The sequence below is a fragment of the Notothenia coriiceps genome, unplaced genomic scaffold (genome assembly GCF_000735185.1).
Source record: "Notothenia coriiceps isolate Sejong01 unplaced genomic scaffold, NC01 NC01_scaffold00032523, whole genome shotgun sequence".
NCBI lineage: Eukaryota > Metazoa > Chordata > Actinopteri > Perciformes > Nototheniidae > Notothenia > Notothenia coriiceps.
In genome coordinates, this window is record NW_011365224.1 from 275,805 (window position 1) to 296,402 (window position 20,598).

The following is a 20,598-nucleotide window of genomic DNA, read 5'->3' on the forward strand; positions in this document are numbered from 1 at the left end:
ATCACTGATGTTCCGCTGTAACGGTGGTGGACTCATCAGAACAGAGTAAGCGAGCTGACCAATCAGAGCACACTGGGCTCATAGGAGGGGGGGGGGGGGGCAGGAGCTCCAACAAGCCGTTAAGGACAGAGAGTGAATATACTATACAGAGATGCTGTATGAGACACCAATGTGATTTTGGAACATTGAACAATGTAAATCTATTCTAGTAGACCTCAACAATTGAATTATGATCAGTAGAAATGGCCATGACATGGGACCTTTCAACTAATACTAGTGTTGCAAAAAAAGATAATTTTCATTAGCGATGAATTGGAAGATTATTTTGTAGATTCGCTTGGGCAATAAAATATCTGCAAATAGTGAACATGTTCATCCCAGTTTGCCAAAGTTTATAAATCTCTAGTTTAGTCTGTTCAAACCAAATATAATAATAATACAAATATTTTACCATTTATTGATTATCTATAAAGTTTCTTGTAATGTTTTTGTCGATCAACTTATCTGTCTGGTGCAGCTCTATAAACACTGAACTTAAAATTGGAAAACACTGTGGAGCGATGTATTTGTCAGGCTTTTGGATCTAGAAATAATTTACTAGATCCCGCAAACAAGCGGGATCTGAATCTTATAGATCAACATGTTTCCTCTCACAAAGTGTAATGGAGTGTATCCAGTGTTTCCAAACACACTGTAGTGGCATATTTCCCCTCCTGTCACCAGATGATGATGGGCTGTCAGGCCTTGTCAAGCTTGATCTCTGCGTTGATATCACTCTCAATCTGCCACTCCTGTGTTTTAATTGGCGCGTTCTGTGGCTGCCTAGTTGTCACGACAACGCAAAGGGGCGAGGGCTGTCTCTTAATGACACCTCTTCACTCCATCATCATTATACAGAGTAATAATAAATCATCAGTGGGACTTAAGGAGAGCATGCCCACGCATCAAGACCAAAGAAACAAAACAACAGGAAGGGCGCGGACACAGAGGACTGAGCAAGGAATATAGGGATTTTCATTTAAAGAAGCAGTTTGAACCCTGACTGCTAATGCGAACACGCTCTCATTATTCAGCTACTAGCCTAGTGAAGGCTGTCCTGATACTCTGCGTGGCTCGAGATCACATCCAATATTTATCCCTGCCCACTAAACCAAATGCCTTTTTAAACTCAAATGAGTGAATGATTTAATGCTGTAATTAAAATCAAATATTCATCATCACTTTCACTCAATTTGAATGGGTAATCCATCATTACCCAGTTATGCTCTCATCTCTAACCAGGGCTTTCAGCCTGAATCCACTATTGTGTGCTATGATGTTTCACTGAATGAGCTTTTTTACTTCATTGTAAGCTCCTCGTTTGTGGCAGAATTGAGTCTATTCATATTTAATCTTGCTATTGACCACACTAATTTGGCTGCGGTGAACAGCATGTGTTCTTGAGGGATGTTGACCTGTCTCTCGTAGTTTCCAAGACAACCACGGTACCACTCTATAGAAGGAAGATGGCTCATTATAGCTGCTGCTGCTGCTCCATTGTGAACCTGTGTGTTATTTGTAGACTAATCATAAGAATGCAGAGACGAGCCATAGCTTTCAAATCAAGCTGTATGATAAAGGTTTACCATAAGGCCTGTATCAGATGAGGATGTGTTTGTGTAAATCAGACTTGGTACTTCATGCTTCCATATTCTGGGTCTCTGTTACAGTTCCTGCTGCTCATCTTCTCCTGTCTGAGGAAGGCTGCGTGGGACTATGGCCGCCTGGCTCTGCTGATGGAGAATGACAGGTGAATCCAGCTAACACTAAAAGTCTGATACACTGGCTGGTTTGTGAGCGATGACAAGATTTAAGATGGAGAAATAATCCTCTGTGGACCCTTCCCGGGTCCTTAATCCTGGAGCCTCCAGCTCCCTCTGCTGAGAATACATGGCACTGCGAAGAAGGCAACATTTAGTCTGCCTTTGCCTTTGTTGTTTCTGGACTGCAACTCTAAAAATGTTCTCGTGCTTGAAAGTGAAAATATGAAATTGTTAGCACTTCCAAGATATGTAAACACAGAGGAGTATTCTCAATCCTAAAATAACTAACACTTATTTCAAAACAACAAGTTGGTATTAAGGGAAACAGGATGTAAGAATAATCTTTGGTTACAAAAACAATATTTTTTAGGATAGCATATGAATCGCTGGGTATTTTTGTTAGATATGTTGACAGTGCACTTTCCTTGTTGTTCAGAGTATGAATCTTATTTGTGTTTTTCACTTATCACAAGTCTCTTTGGATCGCTTTGGATTCAGCCAAATTAAGTTTAATGTAATGTAAAAGTATGAAAACAATAGAAAATTATTCCCCTTAACTTTTTTTAAATAACATTAAAATATATTCTTTATTTGGTTCTTTTTCAAATTCCGTTTTACAGTATTTATAAGGTTTTATATATCTCCAAACAACAAAAACTGAACATATTCAATGGTAATTAGTCAAGAATATGTAAATAAAACTACAAAAAATGTATACATAAGTTAAACTTTACAAAGGCACAAATGTTCACTCCAATAAACATATGAAAATAAAATATACATATTATTCATTTAAGAATAAATATATCATTTATATATAAAAATATAATATCTGATAGCTTAATAACCTGCACTATTGGTGCCCACCTTTCTATAAAAAAATGACCTCTGCAATCTTTGCAATTAATTATATGTAATTTTTTCCTATATTAATCATCATTCTTGTCAACCATTCAACGAAGGTGGTGGATTATATTCAAGCCTCCTTATTGTAATTGCTTTCATGCTGCTGTAAATCATTATGAGAGAGGTCAGACTCAAACTTTAATCAATAATCATTTAATATACATTTAAGGATCCAAAATGAGTGTAGGTCCACTCAGCCGTCTGTGTGAGTCTGCAGCAGTTTTCCTCTGCTTGACCTGAGTCTGCTCTCAGGGGAAAGCGGCCTGGATTATTTCTGCTTGACCGACGGCGGCTTCGCAGCACCCGAGGGCGGCACAGCATCTGTGTGTTTCGCCAAGCGGTCCTCCCTCTTAATTCAATTATACTGCTTAATTTGAGACGCTGTTGAATTGTCCGTGGTACAGCCCAGAGAGAAATAGCCATAGATTCTATCATCACACTGGCTTTATTAGATTGGACCTTGGATGTGTTTTATGTCTTCATGCTTTATGTCTTCTCTATGTTCACACAGTATTGGGTTCAGACTGTCTGCAGCAGTTACATAACCTCTTCGTTGTTACAGCACTGAGTTACTGTACATAATGGATCTGTTGATGAGGTCTTGTTGGTAATATGATAATGTTGACATTTCTTTTTTATCATCTTGTTTTCCAATTTCAGTCTCACGTCCCTGTTTTATGGCGAACCAAGTGAGAAGGAGAAGTCTCCGTCAGAGTCCAGCCCCTCCGACTCGGACACCAAGGACATGGTGAGTTTTGTGTTTGGTTCTGAGTTTTTTATCAGCTCCTAAAAGCACCAAGCATTTTCAAATCAATACAAGGTACCTTGTTGATTTTCATTCCTTTTTTATTCCTTTTTTTCAGTTCGTGTCACGCTTTTCACAATAAACGTGACTATTTATCTATGTGTTTAAGTGCATACAGTACAGTAGTAATGCTGGTAGAACACAAGCTGTCAATAAATACAATGGCTCATTGTAAGACTGCTCTACAGCACCACTCATGGTTTAAATCTCCACAAATATCATAATAAGAGTACACTTCATATATTTGAGACTTGCAGAATACTACTATACAGGAGAAGGCATTAAGTAACTCAGAATAATTGTGTCAGATTGATTAAAACCGCAGTCACACAGTCTAGCAGTCTTACTGATCATGTTCTCATTTTACAAGCTGTCACTTTCACCCCGCAACACACATGTCTGAGATTGCAATACATCAACTGTTGCTAGAGGAAAGTTTGGCGCATGACTCAGCTCTGCACTGTGTGTGACTCCATGACACCTGTGTGAGAGACTGAGGTCACACCGTGCATGTTTTTAACGGTGCAAGACAAAGAGTCAGACTGGAGTCATCGCCCTGTGCCTACTCACAGCTGAGGCTGCAGTAAAGTGGTTACTGCTCCAGGCTAGACCTATTAAATCTCCCCCTCTATGTCCCTCTGCAGACCTTATTACTATGCAAATGGTGGATGCATGCAAATAGCCAGATGTGGTGTGCACAGACTTGCATACATATGCCATTTATTATCTTTAAGAACTAATCCATTGGTTGTTTTATGATTCTCCTCTACTTCCAGGGCTTCTGCTCATGGCTCTCGTCACTTTACCATATGAAGTAAGTACACTAAGCAGTTGCCCTGGTTATATTTTTACACTTGTCTCCTCTTAGCTTCCATCCTTTTATTGGCCCCAGTGTCTTCAAAGCTGATGTCACCGGCAAATGTAAAATGTCTTGTTATATGTCATTTAGCAGCAAAAACAAACCAGTCTGTTCCCGTGCGACCGCTGGTGCCGTGGTTTCCCGTTGAATATTTGCTCTCGCTCCAGTCTGACAACAGATTGAGGGCAGTAAAACAGCGCTTTCCACGGTGTCCATGGTTTCCATAGTATTATGGTTAAGTTTGGGTGCCTCTGTTTTTAGCTACCGTGAAAGTGTCTCACCCTGGGAAAGTACAAACCCACCCTGAGAGTTCGCAATGTGTGGGCCATTTCACCAGCATCTTTTCTTCTTACAGTATGTTATGCTTTTTTTGTTCAGTTTTATAATACTAGGTTTCCTAAACCTCCCACAACTTCTGGCATCAAAGTAGTAGTGGCACAGTTTTACTCAAGATGAGGTATAAGATGTAGGTCTATTTGTCCTGGAAATAGACAGAGCCAACACATTTTTGATTAATATTGCAACGCTCTGATTATTCGCATATGGAAATGTATTTATTGACACCTGAAGATCATTTTTTAAATCTCTCTTCAATCCATGTAGCATACAGTGTTTAGGAACTCTTTTATTTTTGGATTCTGAGTTTCCCCTCTATCTGTTCCCGCAGGGATGAGGAGATCCGTAGCAAGTGCGGCATCGATGCGGTCACATACCTGTCCTTCCAGCGCCACATCATCCTGCTCATGACGGTGGTTTGCCTGCTGTCTTTGGCCGTAATCCTGCCGGTCAACTTTTCCGGAGACCTCCAGGGTATTTATGTCTTTAGATGATGGTCTCGCCAGCCGACTGTTTAAAAAGCTAAAAGGATATCCTTTACTTCAGGAGAGGCACATAGTGGAAACACAGGGATCGGAGCCTGGCCACACAGAGACAATCACACACATCTACACACCAAAGGGTTTATTGCTTTAATGCACCAAAACTATAGCTTAAAACAATCTGCGGTAAAGCGGAGTTTAAAAAAAGACTAAAACTATACTTGGATTCAGCTGGAAAGGTCATTTTAACTTAAAAAGGGCCAAAAAGCATCTTTATGAAGTGAAACTACTTCTGCTTATAAACACAAAGGCTGCATTTTATCTAATGGGAGTTGCTAGCATACCAATGGCAACTCATCAAGCCTCGGATTTATAGAAATAGAAAGTGCTTAATTTCCTGTCAACATGTAGGTGTCAGGGGTGGGACGGTGCAGAAAAGCTGCTAAGTCGCAGCAGAAATGCCTTTTGGCAGTTGTGGGCTTATTTTGTAGGAAGTGTTGACTAAGCCGTTCCATAATAGGATGAATGCAGGAGTCATTAAGGGGTCTACAAGAAGCAGGGCTGTCCACAGAACGTTTTTTATTACTTCTGGCTCTTATGAACCAGTGTGTCACCCCAGTCATTAAATAAACCAACACCCTGCGACATGCTGCCATGGTTACGGAAAATAAAGGTTGCCCAAATTAAAACAGCAGATTTAGGCATGACTGCAATGTTCGAATTTAGAGTGAAATTTCATTGAGATGTGAGAGATTTCATTACATTGGATGGAAAACGTTTTCTCTGAATGGTGACTTCATTGTTGCTTCAGATAAAAGAGGCAGAGTTTCCTTTAATTCATTAGAAAATGTAAATGTCTCCCTCTGTCATGTTTCATTATTTCTACAGGAGACAGTCCTGAAAACTTTGGAAGAACAACGCTGGCTAATGTGAGCGCAAAGTAAGTCCAACACTTCTAAAATGTCGTGATGCAGCACAGACATGTGAAAAACGGGACTATCTATATTTGTTTAAACTACAGCAGAGTTTTTGTGCCTCTTGTAGGGACAGCTTTCTGTGGCTCCACAGCATCTTGGCTCTGGTCTACTTCATCATCACGGTGTTGTGTATGGCTCACCACTTGGTACGGCTGGAGTACAGAGAAGATGAGAAGGTCTGTATTCTGTTAAAACATCAAGCCTGGCCATTTTTACACTGCAAAATAAAAGACTATTTCTGAGAGTTAACCTTCATTTCTGGACCAATGATGTCAACATGCTGATGTTTCTCGAGGAAAGTCAGCGGTCAAAAGGACTAATAAGGATTTATTCTTTGAGGACAATTAATTTGGGCACCAAATTTCTACATGTAAAGATATGTTTGTCATTACCATCTTTACATGCACAGATTACTAAACCGGCCTGCAGAGCACAAACAAAGCTTCTGTTACTGCTAAAATGTCTTGTTGCAAAATCATAAACAAACTAAAAAAAAGAACACAAAGAGATACAAAATGACTCGAAAGAAACCCAAAGGATCATAAAGAGACACAAAATGACCCAAAAGAGACACCAAACAATCATAAAGAGACACAAAATAGCTACAAAGACAAATACCCCAAATAAACAGATTAAAAACACCAAGAGACACAAAATAACGAAGAAAGAGACAGAAAGGAGAAACAAAAGTCCAGGAAATAGTGCAAAACGTCTACAAAAAGATGCCTAATGACCAAAAAGAGGTATCTTTGAATGTGTGTCTCTAATGCAAGATAGGTGGTAGGATTCTTTACATGTCTTTGCCCAGGTGCCCATTGTCTCATAATCATAAAGTCATAGAATCATAGAGACTTGTGCTAGTGTGGCTGATACTTCTTGATAAGAGTCTATTATAGATTATTCTAATGATGGATGTATCGTACTGTATGTTGCAGGTAGCCAGGACGCTGATGATAACGTCCATACCAAGAGAGATCTCTGACCCAGGACTCATCACCAAACACTTTCAGTACTTATGTTTACTTCTCTTTTTCATTGTTAAGTCAAGTTAAATCAGCTACTTATGTCACCAAAATCCGCACATTTATACATGCAGTATTTTGACTACCTTCACTACAATTAATTCCTTTTGCTCCCTTCACTAGTGAGGCCTACCCCAGCTGTACTGTCACTGATATTCGTTTCTGCCTCGACGTCCACAACCTGATGAGGCTGGACTTGGAGAGGTACATTAACAGATAGGAAAAACTCAGTTTGGGATCAGTGTGAATGCATTTATCTGACAACGCTGTGTTTTGCAGACGGAAGGCAATGAAAGGCAGGCTGTATTTTGCCAGTAAGGCCCAGAAGGAGGGGAAGATCATGATCAAGATCCATCCATGTGCTCAAATATTCTGCTGCGACTTCTGTGGCTTTGAAAAGGTACTTTTTACCCGCTTGATTTAAATTAAGTAAATGTGTTGTAGCTTAGTTGTGCTGCACAGAAAGTCTGTTACCACTGGATGGCACTGCAACCAAGAAGAAGGCACTGTTGGTCTGGGGATCTCTCTGAGAGTGGAAGGTGCTGTGGCTGATATGTGCCCAACTTTTTTTCTGCAGGTGGATGCAGAGCAGTACTACAGCGAGTTAGAAGAAAAGCGGACGGATGAGTTTAATGCTGAGAAGAACCGCATCTCTATGAAGAGGCTCGGCATCGCTTTTGTGACTTTCCGTGATGAAAGGATGACTGCTGTGTGAGTAAACAACAACGTGACATCAAGGCTTATGTCTGTCAGCTCCTATCATTACATAAAGCCTTTCAGAGCAGGGGGCAACCATAAAAACCACAAAGTGACAAAAGAGCACTCATTACTGAATACTGATCCAGATTTCTGCACCTTGATTTGTTTTCCAGTATTGTGAAGGACTATGGTTGTGTTCGCTGCCGTCGTTCTCCCCAGCAGTCCAGCATCACCACGGTGGTGCAGTCCCACAAATGGGGGGTCAGCTACGCACCTGCCCCCAGTGACATCATATGGTCAGTAAGGACATTCCCAAAACTCACATAGTTTGCTTTATTTCTGGGACCTCGTCAACCCTATTTTCCCTTGATTAGCCTCAAAGACAACATTTTCCACATCGACAACCCCTGCTGCTTTTCCTGCACATAAAACAACTGAGACTATTATGTGTGTCTTGAGGATTTTCATGGGACCGGCAACAGGTTCTGAATCTATTCACCCCAAAGGGAGAAGTGAATGCTATCACAGATTATGACTGATTCCTTCACCCCATGGTCAACAAAGTAAATATTGTACACACATTTTTAACAAAACACACATCTAACATACACTTAAACAGCATTTTCTCAACTTTTTCAAAACCACACTGTCTGATTTATCTGTCTAGGAAACACATACGTGCGAGATCTGACAAATTGTGGCAAAGGTTTTAGGTTAATGTCAACTTAAACTTGTGAACGGCATTGCTAACAAGTTTTCGGAAAGCCAAATATGCTTGTTGTGTAAAGATCTTTGCAAAATTAGATATAAATACAGCTGACAATTTCACACCATAAGCAGAGCTTGTGATGCATCTTTTATGGAGCATATCCATGTATTCGTTATATGTACTTGTTGAGTGCGTGGTTGCAGGGAGCTATAACCTCTCCCATCACTCGCATTCATACCTACAGTCCAACCACCTATTAACCTCACCTGCATGTATTTTGACTGTGGGGGAAACCAGAGTAAACCCAGGCACACACATATTTTGAGTGTAATATCCCCTTTTACACATCTTATGCATCATTAACACACGTTTCCCTGTAATTTACCCAACATATTTTGTATTTGCATCGACAAACCTAATTACAGCCCACAGCACTTTGGTTTAAAGCCTACCCACGATCCAGAGGTTTCCAAAGATACAAAATATGTTGGGTAAATTACAGGGAAACGTGTGTTAATGATGCATAAGATGTGTAAAAGGGGATATTACACTCAAAATATGTGTGTGCCTGGGTTNCTCTGATGTCGATCAGTTAATAAGTTAATAAAACTATTAAAAAGTAGTGCAGTTGCAAGTTGTAACTGTTCAGTTCAGCGTTTGACGGTGTTCAGTTCTCGTATGGCTCTGGGGTAGAAACTTTTTTTCAGTCGGTTTGTCCTTGATTGAATTGACCTGTAGCGTCTACCGGAGGGCAGAAGAGCAAACAGGAAGTGTCCAGGGTGTGAAAAGTCTGCAATTATTTTTGCCTGCTCTTTTGAGGCAACGTTGGCTGAAGAGTTCCTCCAGAGAAGGCAGTGAGCAGCCGATGACCTTCTGGGCTGTGTTGATGACCCTCTGAAGGGATTTCCTGTCCTTTTCTGAGCAGCTGGCACACCACGTGGTTAGGCAATATGCCAGCACACTCTCTATGGAGCAGCGGTAGAAAGACACCAGAAGTTTCTCCTCCATGTTGTTTTTCCTGAGGATCCTCAGGAAGTGGAGTCGCTGCTGGGCCTTTTTCACAGATGTTGTGGTGTTGATAGACCAGGATAGATCTTTAGCAATGTGTGTGCCGAGGAACCTGAAGGCGGGAACCCTTTCCACACAGTTGCCGTTGATGTACAGTGGATTTGGTGTTGTGCTGTTTTTCCTGAAGTCTATAATGAGTTATTTTGTTTTTATGGAGTTCAGAACAAGGTTATTATCTGAACACCACACTATATTATTATATTGTGAACCTGTATACACAGTTATGCACAGGTATGAAACAATTAGCAATGTAAATGTATCATGTAATATAAAAGCAAGTGTGTAACAGTAAGATAATGGATTATAGTGATATAACAATAATAATAAACATAACAGAATGAAAAAGTACATTATTCACATCTATATAAAGTTTAAATGAGTTTATCACAATAAATAAGCCAACATTAAACAAAAATAAATCAACAAAGAACAATTATTAAGTCAGTAAACGTAAAAAAATGGCCCTCAAAGTTTCCCAGTACACGGTGATGTCCAACAAAGAGTCTTACACCCAGTGTTGTATTACATTTCTTCTTTTATTACAAATATGAGTCACGGACCAACAGCAAATCCTTAATTATAACCCTATTAAAAAACGTAAGAAATCATGTTGTATTGACTGTTGTAACTAACACCCTTTTCCTTATTTGCATTTATATATCATCACCTATTGCTTTTCTAACTTTGGTTGCAGGGTTTGGTTTTATGTCTATCTGTCTGCCAAAAGGTTCTGATCTATCAACCCATCACTCTGGGAGATTGTAAGATACAGATGTCTGTTCTGCTCAACAGCCTCCTGACTGACACGCTTTCTCACTTCTCTTGTAATTACAGTCTTCTCTGCTGGGCTCCATCAAACAGGATCTGTTTGCACATGATCTCCTCCCACATGATGACATGAAAAACATTCGGCTCTTGTCAGCAGTATTGTCCAGGTTGTCCTGAAAAGAACTATGTGTTAGTCTTTGCCATCCCCACAGTGCTTTTTCTAAAGTTATGGGAAAACCACTGAGATCAACCTAAATGCAATTGGCTTACATCTTCCAAGAATTGAATCCAAAAAAAACAATGTAAGGTTAGCGTAGGTCATAATTAAAGCTCGAAACCACAGAATTGTCTCCATTATCTTGTTCAGCTTTGTGCAGAAGCCTGAGAGTGTCCAGTGTTGATTATTCATCAAACAAGAAAGTAAATATCACAAAAGTGTTGGGTGTAGCTTCTGTAAACTGAATCATATAGGGTCATTCACAGCGCTGGCATCATCAACAGAGCTTGAAGACTAAATTTAAAGGTAATTACTATGACAGTGAGGAGAGAAAACTGAAATAACCCTGAGCTTTTCAAAGCTGTCATTATCATTGGAATTGTAATGACAAGGTTTGGGTCTCTTCAATTGACTTCTTGGGGTAGGACACCCACAAACATGGCATTCCTGAGGGTAACATTGCAGCATATTAATGATATATTGCACAGTGTAGATTACAAAGCTGGGGTCTCGTTTCATGCTTTATGGTTTCAGTTAACTTGAAACAAAATACCAAAATGTCCTTTCGAACATTGTTTGTAATGTGATGTGTCATGCTGTAGAAAGGCCCTTATCATACAGAGTTTACAGCAGTGCACATTTGGACGACATCCTAACATGATTTGGCAACATATAGATGTTCCTTTAGAATTATTTAGTTTATTGTATGTATATTTCTAGACTCAATATTTAGAGTTTCAGTTGTAAAATCTAAATTCATGGCATTTTACTGGGAGGGCAGTACCTTCTTAGGCGCATTATAATGCTATTATTAAAGTAGGTGTGTAATTAAAACTAAACATGCTGTGATTCATGCTACAAATGGCTTGAGGTAGATTGCAGCTTTTCCAAACACTGCTCATTATCCACATCACTTATCACATCACTAAAATTACCACAAAATGTGTCTCAACATTAAAAACAAGAAAATATTGAACCATGATTTCCAAATAACGACACACCCCGGACAAAACACTGCTTCTTTCAATATGTTTTAATGGGACATCTTTATCCAGGGTTTATTGTCGCATTGACACACTGTTAACATGCAACCAAGACATCTATGGGAGATTCAGTGAGAGATCCTGCACATGTACTCTTTGATAGGGGCAAACGACCATTCTGGTGAGCCACAGGATTGAAAAAAGTAGCCACAGTATTTATAAAAAAGGAAGGACGCAAGAAAGTCCAATATTTTTAGTCCAAATTACAGTGTTGGAACAGTGCTTTGCACAGTTGAGTGTCCTGGGAGTGGAATGGCATGATGGGTTAACGCTGGTGCCAAGCCCCACCCTCCCCACATTGTCCTCTCTGTGGACTTTCTGCACTCTCTTGTGCCAATCTGCAGGACCTCTGCCCTTCCCTTACCCTCCTGCCTGGGATGTGGACAGCTTGGTTTCGGCCTGCTGCCTGAGGTGAAACAGCCTCGTATAAGCTCATGTTAGGTCAGTGCTGGGGCAGGGTCATTTCCCCCAGAATGCCTCAATTGCTAGTCTACCAGCGGCTCCTGGTTTAGATGTGTGTCCTCTTTCTGTTGATATAAAGTGGGTGAAAAATATAAAGCACAGTACAAAACTCAGTTCATGTAAGGTCTCAGAGTGTCTGCTGTGGGATATCCTTGATGCCTCTGCATCCTGCACTAAAGCCAGAAACTTTGCACATCACATAAGAAAGCATAAGCTGATACACTTCAGCATGGCTCATGATGGCGCGCCAACCACCCACCAAAAGCAGAGAAACAGCTACTCATGCTTTTCATGCATTCTCTCGTGAAACGTGCCGTGCTGTCCAAATATTTTTCCCTTGGAAAGCCTGTGGTTAACACGAGGATGAGTGGGAGTCAGATGATTGCTAACATTCTTTTAACTTTTATGCCAGCTGGAGTACAGGTTACATTTGCATTTTTTAAGGCTGGTAAAAGGACTGTAGCAGCTCTAATGTGGTGATTATTGCAGGATCACAATAAGGAGATTGAGAGTATTAAAAAAAACACAAGATTCATTTGAGCTACTTAACATGATTTAGTAGATGTAATACCTAATAAGACAAAGGAAGAATCCATTAAAACACATAATGAGCCACATTTTCTGAAATTAGTACTTAGAATTTCAGTTTAATTGATGCTTGTGATCCTTTGATCACAAGTGCAGTTTAAATTAAACAGAACTAACCATTACTTATATTTTCAATTCCAAAAATTAGTGTAATTTAAGAGATTTAGATGTGCATTTAGAGCTGCCAAATACAAACTTACATCACTCTTAATTTAGGCACTTGTTAAGTTGTTAAAGTCCAAAGAGTTGCCGGATGAAGGACATTCTGAGGCAAATGCACCCATAAAAAGTATTATAAGACCATTTATTTTTGGTTTTCTTGAGTGTGAACCCATTCATTTTGACTTCTTCATCAATCCTTTTTCTTGGGGGAATTCTTGGCTCCGGTATAACCAGTAAAGATGAGATGGGGAAAAAACACTATCAAAAATAATCCTCCACAAAAAAAAAGAAAGAAAATGTTGTTGGTAGGCAGGTAGTTGGTCTCCAGCTCAGCTCACAGGAGGGGGGACTCCTGATGGAGTTGGGATGGACCGCCACAGGATTGGTGGATGGCTGTACTTGGTGTGGCCCCATGCCAAGCCCGTATGTCTTTATATACTGTGAACGGGTGACCGGACAGTCCTGAGTGTGCATCGCATCCACTCTGCGTCTCTCCATCTCCACTGCTCTCTCTCTCTGCGGGGCCCCTGTCAATCTTTAACTCCAGCAGCATCCACCATATCTTCTTCTTCTCCTCCATCTTTATTCCTGTCTCTTTCTTTCCCCGGCTGTGAAAACAATGGCCATGCCGAGCCTGCTCCTCACTTTCTCCCTGTGGCTCCTGGCTGGGAGCCTCATAGTGGAGGCGACTTACTACCGGCACCACCGCTACGTCCCCCACGTCTACCGCTACCGGGAGCACTCTGCCAACACGGAGAACCTCCTCCCTGAGGTCTCCAACCCGGAGCCTGTAGTCCCACAGCCGGGTGAGCCGATCTACCCCGTGATCCCCGAGGTGTTCCACCCGGCACCTGAAGTCCTACACCCCTTACCAGAGGCTTTCCACCCGGTGCCCGAAGTCGTGCATCCTGCACCTGAGCCCTACCACCGAGCTGAGGTTTTCCATTCGGTGATTGAAGCCTCCTCCCCCGTCAACACCAGCCGGGTTTTCTACGGGATCATGTTTGACGCTGGGAGCACGGGCAGCAGGATCCACATCTATAAGTTCATCCAGAAAGACCCTGGTAAGTGCACCACTTTCCCTCTCTCTACCTAAACCAATAGTAGAGATTTGCAAATACTGCTGGCTCCCACTCTGTCTACTTGCTGTTAGGTCATTCACTGTGTGGTGTGAGAAAAAACATTCACCGGCACAGGGCCAGAGCAATACAGCTGCTGAAAGTGGCTGAGGTTCACTTGTAATGTTAACTGCCTGACTCATATGTGTAGGCAGCAGGTCAGGGTGTAGGTGATACTGTCTAAATATCATGAGTTGCAAAAGGAAAAATATGCAATTATATGTAGTTGAGTTTCTATTTTTCTCCCAGTAGTATCCCTCTTGTTTATGATCTGTTCACTGACACTGACGTCTTTTTTTAGTTGAGCTGCCAGTCCTGGACAATGAAATGTACAACGCCGTGAAGCCTGGTCTTTCTGCCTATAAAGACAACCCTGAGGAGGTATGTATGCACCTTTAAACCATCAATCAATATTAATTATCAGGTATATTAGGGAGTTGTTCACAGTCTGCAAAACCACTGGGATTTTCTTTGGGTTGGGTTCATGTGATGTAAACAGTGTGTAATTACAAAAAATGCCTGCTTCTGATGCTGTCACTGCTGCTGTCTGCTACCTGTGATTTACACATGTTTTTAAAGACTTTGACCACTGGATAAATATCTTAGTTTGATTATGAAATGTTCCTCCATTTGATGACTAAGCTGCCTGTAACTGATTGTCATATTTTCCATAGGGTGGCAACACTATCCGCCAGTTGCTGAAAATTGCCAAGAAGACAGTGCCAGAAGAGGACTGGAGGAGGACACCGGTGGTCCTGAAGGCCACAGCGGGTCTGCGTCTGCTGCCTGAGGATAAGGCAAATGCTCTTCTGAAGAAGGTAAGACACGTTTTCTCTCTGCCGTCAGACAGTTTGGTATAAACAGCACCCATCCCGCCATGGAACGGGATGAGAAACCACTAAGTGCTTACAAGTGTCACTGAAAAAAAGCAGCAAGTCTGCCCATTTGGTGGCTATCATGTTGCAAAAAAACAGCTGTTGTTGGGTTGTGTGGAGTAACCATATTTGTCATTTAGAGTATTAAATCCAGGCTACTGTTCCAGCATGTTTGTGGTTGGGTTATCTGTCACTCTAAAACAGAACCAGAGCCTGAATACACTTTATCCTGCCACTAGCAGAATATTTGGGTGTGCAGCCTTGAACATTTGTTGTGCTTTAACAGATCCAGCTGATAACTGTTATTAAACATCTACAGGTGCGAGAGGTTTTTGACGAGTCCCCTTTCTTCGTGCCAAACAACAGTGTTTCTATCTTGAACGGAGCAAAAGAAGGTAAATGAAATCTCAATGTCCTGTAATCAATTCGTACTATAAATATAATAAACAAAACATATGATTTGTATTAGTTTTATTTAAGACAGTTATATTTGATATATCAGGTGCTTTAAGTGCCTCCTTTACTCCGGATGCATCAGACAATGCTTCTTTCATAATTGTTTTTACAAGAGCTCTATTTCTACCTCACTGAGACAAATAAGTAAGCCAGTGTGAGTTGTTGCCCCACGCCCAATAATTTAGTGCGATCCTCCACATCACTCATTAAGACACCCTCACAATGTAATGTTTCATCATACAATATCTGCCATTCATTATCCTTACTTTATGAGCGCAATAACTTGACATCCGAGACAATTGTAATTACCTGGGCTGGTCTGCATTTTGGTTACACCAACTTTAATATCAGCATAATGACAGAGAGCTGAACTAAAAAGTTAAGACATTTAAATGTGAAAGTTGAGCCTAGGTTAGTTGTAATCGCTTTTATACTAATACAGACATTTTCACCCATGTGCTGTTTTAGGAGTCCTCGCCTGGGTCACAGTGAACTTCCTTACAGGTAAGACATTGCTTGTGTTTTGCTATGCTGGTGTTAGTGGTCAGGAGGCTCATATCTGAGGCTCCAGTGTACACAGAAGCCCGGCAGTGAAAGACTCTTGTCTCCTGTCTGAGGTTATGAGTTTGAATCACTGGCCCCAAACAGGTTGCAAAAACAAGCAACATTTCCTCACGTTTTTCACACAGCTATGGAATCATCTCATTTATTTTAAACCACCACCTTAATCTTAAAACTATAAATGTTTTTCCCTCTTGGTGGGGAAAAATGTAATCTGTAAGCATGCATCATCCTGACAGTAGTGGTTGTGAATGGAACGAGTTCTAACTAAAACTGGTGATTAAGCTAAAGTAATACACAGTATGCTCTGTTTGTTTCACTGAAGAGGAGTCATATCATGGTTTTAACGTTGAGCTTATTCTCCATAGGTCACTTGTACTCCAACACAAGGAGGACAGTGGGCATCCTGGACCTGGGTGGAGGATCTACACAGATCACGTTCCTTCCCAAGTCAAAGGTGAAGTTTTGTATGTCCTGTATAAGCTTGTTTAAATAATATCCTACCAAAAATGCAACACTAACATTGTTTTTTATCCAACAGAAAACGATTCAGGATGCTCCCGCCACTTATATTTCTAATTTCAACCTCTTCAAACATACCTATCAACTCTACACACACAGGTAAATAACAGATAAAGAAGATGCTATATCCTTAATTATTTAGATTTTGCTTAATAACTCATATTCTATATGTCAATATCAAATAGCTACCTGGGAAATGGACTTTTTGCGGCCCGACTGGCGACTCTTGGAGCACTAGGAGCCGATGGTAAAGTATTTTCTTATTGCCTCCCTATTTGCCGTCTTGGCCATTCTTTCATAAATGTATAAAGGGAAGATTACAAAACTGTTTGTTGTTGTTGTTTTCCCAGGTCTAGATTGGAAAGTCTTCTCAAGTTCCTGCCTCCCGAAAAAGTTCACCGAAAACGTGACTTTTGGTGGAACCACCTACAAAGTTAGCGGGATTCCTGACGGTAAGATAAAAGCACCCTGAGGTTTAGATTGCTTTCCCAGTGCTTTGGATGAAGTGATCCACACATTCCTTTCTCAACTCCAGTAAACAGTCGAGTACAGTATAATACAGTCTCTCATGAGAGCATTTATGCACTGAAGTTTCTGTAACCTTGGCGCCAAACGCATGTTTTGTCATCCTCTCTCTCTCTGTGTTCCCTCTTGAACAATTATACTGCAGTCAACCTTGTATTTAAACGAAAAGAAAACTGTCAGTTAACTTCACAAATAAGGCAGTCACTCCCATACCACAGTCAAGTAGCCAAAAGATGCTGGGCTTGTCCCTGAGTTGTTATTTTTTGTGTGTAACGAGCGGCTTGATCTGGACCGCTCACAATTATGTGGTAAAAATAGACAGCCCAACAGGGCCGCACTCACTGCCGCTCTTGTTATCACATGGTTTTGCCGGCACAATTGAGCCAATCATACCCATGGGGCTGTGTGAATCTTGTCCTTCTGGGGCTTCCCTTGTACGGTGAACCCCTAGCTTCAGACACCGTCCAACCTCAAACTCGGTCTCCAGACTCACAATGACATTCCAAACATCGCTGCCCCAAAACACCTTTAACTCATTGTTTACTCAAACACTTCCTATATAAGTTAAGACTTATTTTGTCTACATTTAACCATTTCTCTCTCTCTACAGGCTATGCAGGCTATAAGCTGTGCTACTATGAGGTTATGAAGGTAATCAAAGGAATAGTGCACCAGCCTTATGAAGTGAAGGGCAGCAGTGTCTTCTACGCCTTTTCTTACTACTTCGACAGAGCTGTGGAGTCTGGCCTCATCGGTGAGTGGGTGCAGAGCAAAGAGTAACCTTCCAGTGCCATCGTCTTTCATGCTAATTATCTTCCCCTGCACAAAATAGGTATTCAAATTGCATGTTTGTTTTTTCTGCACAGATGGCAGTCGAGGTGGTGCGGTTGAAGTCAGGGATTTTAAGAAGAGAGCCAAAGAAGGTAAGAGTTACCTTCTTGAGGGTTTCATACACATGTGAATGAACCCAACAATCTACAAGTGATATCAGTCCTTTAACAGTTCAGGCCCTAAACAGCAAAAACACTTGGCACAATTGGCAGAGCCCATCCTGTCGAAAATAATGTAATACAGTAGTAACATTTATTATGGAGATGGGTTATAAGACAAATGTAGTTTATAAAAGATCAAACACATGCTAACACCACTGTAAAACGTTGTAGCGCTCATTAGCTTCAGTGATTGACACTTGCAATGTCCATGTAGAACCAGATTTGAGCAAGTAGGAAGGAGCTGGTGTGTTATATAAGGCTGTTTGTGTTGTGAGAACACTGTCACATGGTCTTGAGGAACATGTCTAGCTCAGGCTGGCAGCTGGGCTGAAGATGTCTGTCTGGTGCAGGCAAGAGGGCACCTGACAGCCACACACCACCTGGGGGCTGACACATACTGAAACACACAAACTGTGTACACGGCTATTTAACACCGCCACCCTGCTGCAGCCTTGTGCTGACCCTCAGCCCTTCTCCTCGCACCTCCCTGTTTATTCAGCCAAACAAAACAGATAGGTTATCTTTTAATCATGTAGCATAGGGTTAGAAAGGCTTCTTATTTGCTAAAACATGGAAGGTGACATCGTGATATAATGCAACAAGGTGTAATATCCTTTTTCTGTCAATTGTATATTAAACCTGTTGCTATTTGTGTTTGCAGTGTGCAACAAAATGACCAAGTACCGTGCTATCAGCCCCTTCCTCTGCATGGATTTAACATATATCACTTGTCTGCTAAAGGACGGCTTTGGCTTCAAGGACAGCACTGTGCTGCAGGTGAGTGACTCAGTGCTAGATTACTATATGGACAGTAGGAGTCTAAGAGATAAAAAATATGAAAAGCTACATGACAAAATGTTCATATTCTGTCTGTACAGTGTTGAAATTGTTTCGTTGTGGTTTAAATGACCCCCCCACCCTGTCAATCTGTTCAACAGCTAGCCAAGAAGGTGAACAACGTGGAGACGAGCTGGGCCCTGGGGGCAACCTTCGACTACTTCAGAAACCTCAACATCCACTAAGGACGGCTCGCTGTCACTGCAGCCGGCACTGAGAGGGACAGTTTGTTACTTTTGGGCTTCCCGTCCTCCGTCCACTCTTGAACAGACACACCTGGTCCCGCCACGCCCCTCCTCTTTTTCCCTCAACCTCCGCACCCTGCGAACACTCTGAGAACAGTTGAAAAAAGAAATCACTATATTTTTATAAGGCCAGCTATTTCTACTGTATGTTGAGCTCATAACTGGTGGGCTGACTTTATTTTTTTAAAAACGTTTACATTTTTGATTCCTTATAGGGGTGTCTGATCTGAAATGTCTTTCTCGCCTGCCTGTTAAGTGTGGAGGGTAACCAGCATGGTATAATGATACTTACTATGATCCTGGTGTGCACTGTACAGTACAGTGGGATTTATTTAGAGACTAGTTGCTGAAACAGCAACAATCTTTCATGCTTGTAAATCAACTTTCTTCACATTCTAGGGGTTAATTATTTTAACCTGAATTCATTGCCTCATAGTCACTATTGGAAATAGAGTAGTTTTTAACCATACTGTACAGCTTATTTTCTTCAACTTTGCACATAACACTTTATCTGCAGATAGTGTAGCTAAGAAGTTTGCTTTGATATCGACAAAAGAGTTGTATATATTCATCAACTAGAGTAGGATTGACCATGACTTCAGAGAGCGCCGTGGAGAGGCCTCTGGCAGACTGAATTGTATAGCTGTTACATGTATGGGCTTAATGTCTGTAGTTTTAAAGTCCAGCCATTATTGTTTGTTTTGTCTACAGTGGAAAGGACCTTCAGCATTGCTTAATTGCAGGGGCCCAAGGTCAAACTTTATTTTAGACAAGCGGTTAAAATAACCTCTCATTAAGCATGGATAGTGAATCAAACAACGTAATTTACAGCTATTAAAAACAGCAAAAATGTAAGCAAAAAATGTAAAAGCTTTAAAACCCAGCTCTTTCATTTGATGCCGTTTTCTCAAAAACATTAGCCATTATGAATTATGTTTTTGAATGCTCTTGTGAATTGTACAAATATTTATATAACTTTATATAATTTAATTATCCTTATCCAACATTAACATTTGCATCTAACTGTTCTGTAAACCATGCTTTTGCTGTTCTTTCAGTATTTAAATAACTACTGCTGTATATACGTAATGTAAATGTGTATTAGTGAAATCTTCTCCAGGAACTGCTTTTACGTTGCAAAAACTTTGCGCTGCAGTTGATCAGATATACCTGTATGTATGTATCAGTATGAATATCAAGATGACTGAAAATATGTAAAATGCTGTTTTTATTAAATCCAGTGAAAAAGTGTATTGTATCCATGTATGTTTTAATAAAACATGAGAAATATACTTTCTGTGTACTTTTACATTTTTACACCCAGACAGTCTTCTCTTTTTCAAATTGTCAATGAAGTAAACGTTATTTTTCCTTTAAAAATTGAGAATAAAATTAAGCTTCTTATCAAACTACAAACATTGGATTATGACTATTCATTCTCAATACTGTTACCTTCATCCGAGAATGTAGCTCTTCATTAGGGCTGCTCAATATGTGGAAAATGAGTGATAACGCAATGAAATAAACAGCTATTAAAGTCTACTCTGCCATTCTTCTGCTTT

The 20,598-nt window shown here is 40.7% G+C and overlaps 2 protein-coding genes across 2 annotated transcripts in view; both read left to right on the forward strand.

Moving 5' to 3' along the window:
• tmem63c (transmembrane protein 63C) overlaps positions 1–9,290 on the forward strand; it is a 20,470-nt gene extending 11,180 nt beyond the window's left edge. The window contains exons 3-14 of the mRNA XM_010789134.1: positions 1,710–1,789; positions 3,369–3,456; positions 4,290–4,327; positions 5,040–5,182; positions 6,079–6,130; positions 6,235–6,343; positions 7,103–7,176; positions 7,313–7,393; positions 7,469–7,589; positions 7,767–7,900; positions 8,062–8,184; positions 9,269–9,290. Of these exons, the coding sequence (XP_010787436.1) occupies positions 1,710–1,789; positions 3,369–3,456; positions 4,290–4,327; positions 5,040–5,182; positions 6,079–6,130; positions 6,235–6,343; positions 7,103–7,176; positions 7,313–7,393; positions 7,469–7,589; positions 7,767–7,900; positions 8,062–8,184; positions 9,269–9,290 (1,065 nt within the window). The remainder of the gene's footprint in view (positions 1–1,709; positions 1,790–3,368; positions 3,457–4,289; positions 4,328–5,039; positions 5,183–6,078; positions 6,131–6,234; positions 6,344–7,102; positions 7,177–7,312; positions 7,394–7,468; positions 7,590–7,766; positions 7,901–8,061; positions 8,185–9,268) is intronic.
• A 3,992-nt stretch (positions 9,291–13,282) lies between these two features.
• On the forward strand, positions 13,283–20,314 carry entpd5a (ectonucleoside triphosphate diphosphohydrolase 5a). The gene is made up of 13 exons (XM_010789109.1): positions 13,283–13,969; positions 14,325–14,404; positions 14,698–14,841; positions 15,218–15,293; positions 15,823–15,858; positions 16,284–16,372; positions 16,457–16,536; positions 16,623–16,684; positions 16,788–16,889; positions 17,573–17,716; positions 17,829–17,885; positions 18,616–18,731; positions 18,893–20,314. The coding sequence occupies exons 1-13, from the start codon at positions 13,525–13,527 to the stop codon at positions 18,974–18,976; spliced, it is 1,515 nt and encodes a 504-aa protein (XP_010787411.1). The 5' UTR covers positions 13,283–13,524; the 3' UTR covers positions 18,977–20,314.
• Positions 20,315–20,598: the final 284 nt, after the last annotated feature.

Bases quoted from the DNA above. Each gene is read 5' to 3' on its own strand.
- entpd5a (XM_010789109.1), top strand. From the start codon at position 13,525: ATGGCCATGCCGAGCCTGCTCCTCACTTTCTCCCTGTGGCTCCTGGCT. The intron at 15,859-16,283 runs GTAAGACATTGC...TATTCTCCATAG, and splicing joins CACAGTGAACTTCCTTACAG to GTCACTTGTACTCCAACACA. The intron at 17,886-18,615 runs GTAAGAGTTACC...TTGTGTTTGCAG, and splicing joins TAAGAAGAGAGCCAAAGAAG to TGTGCAACAAAATGACCAAG.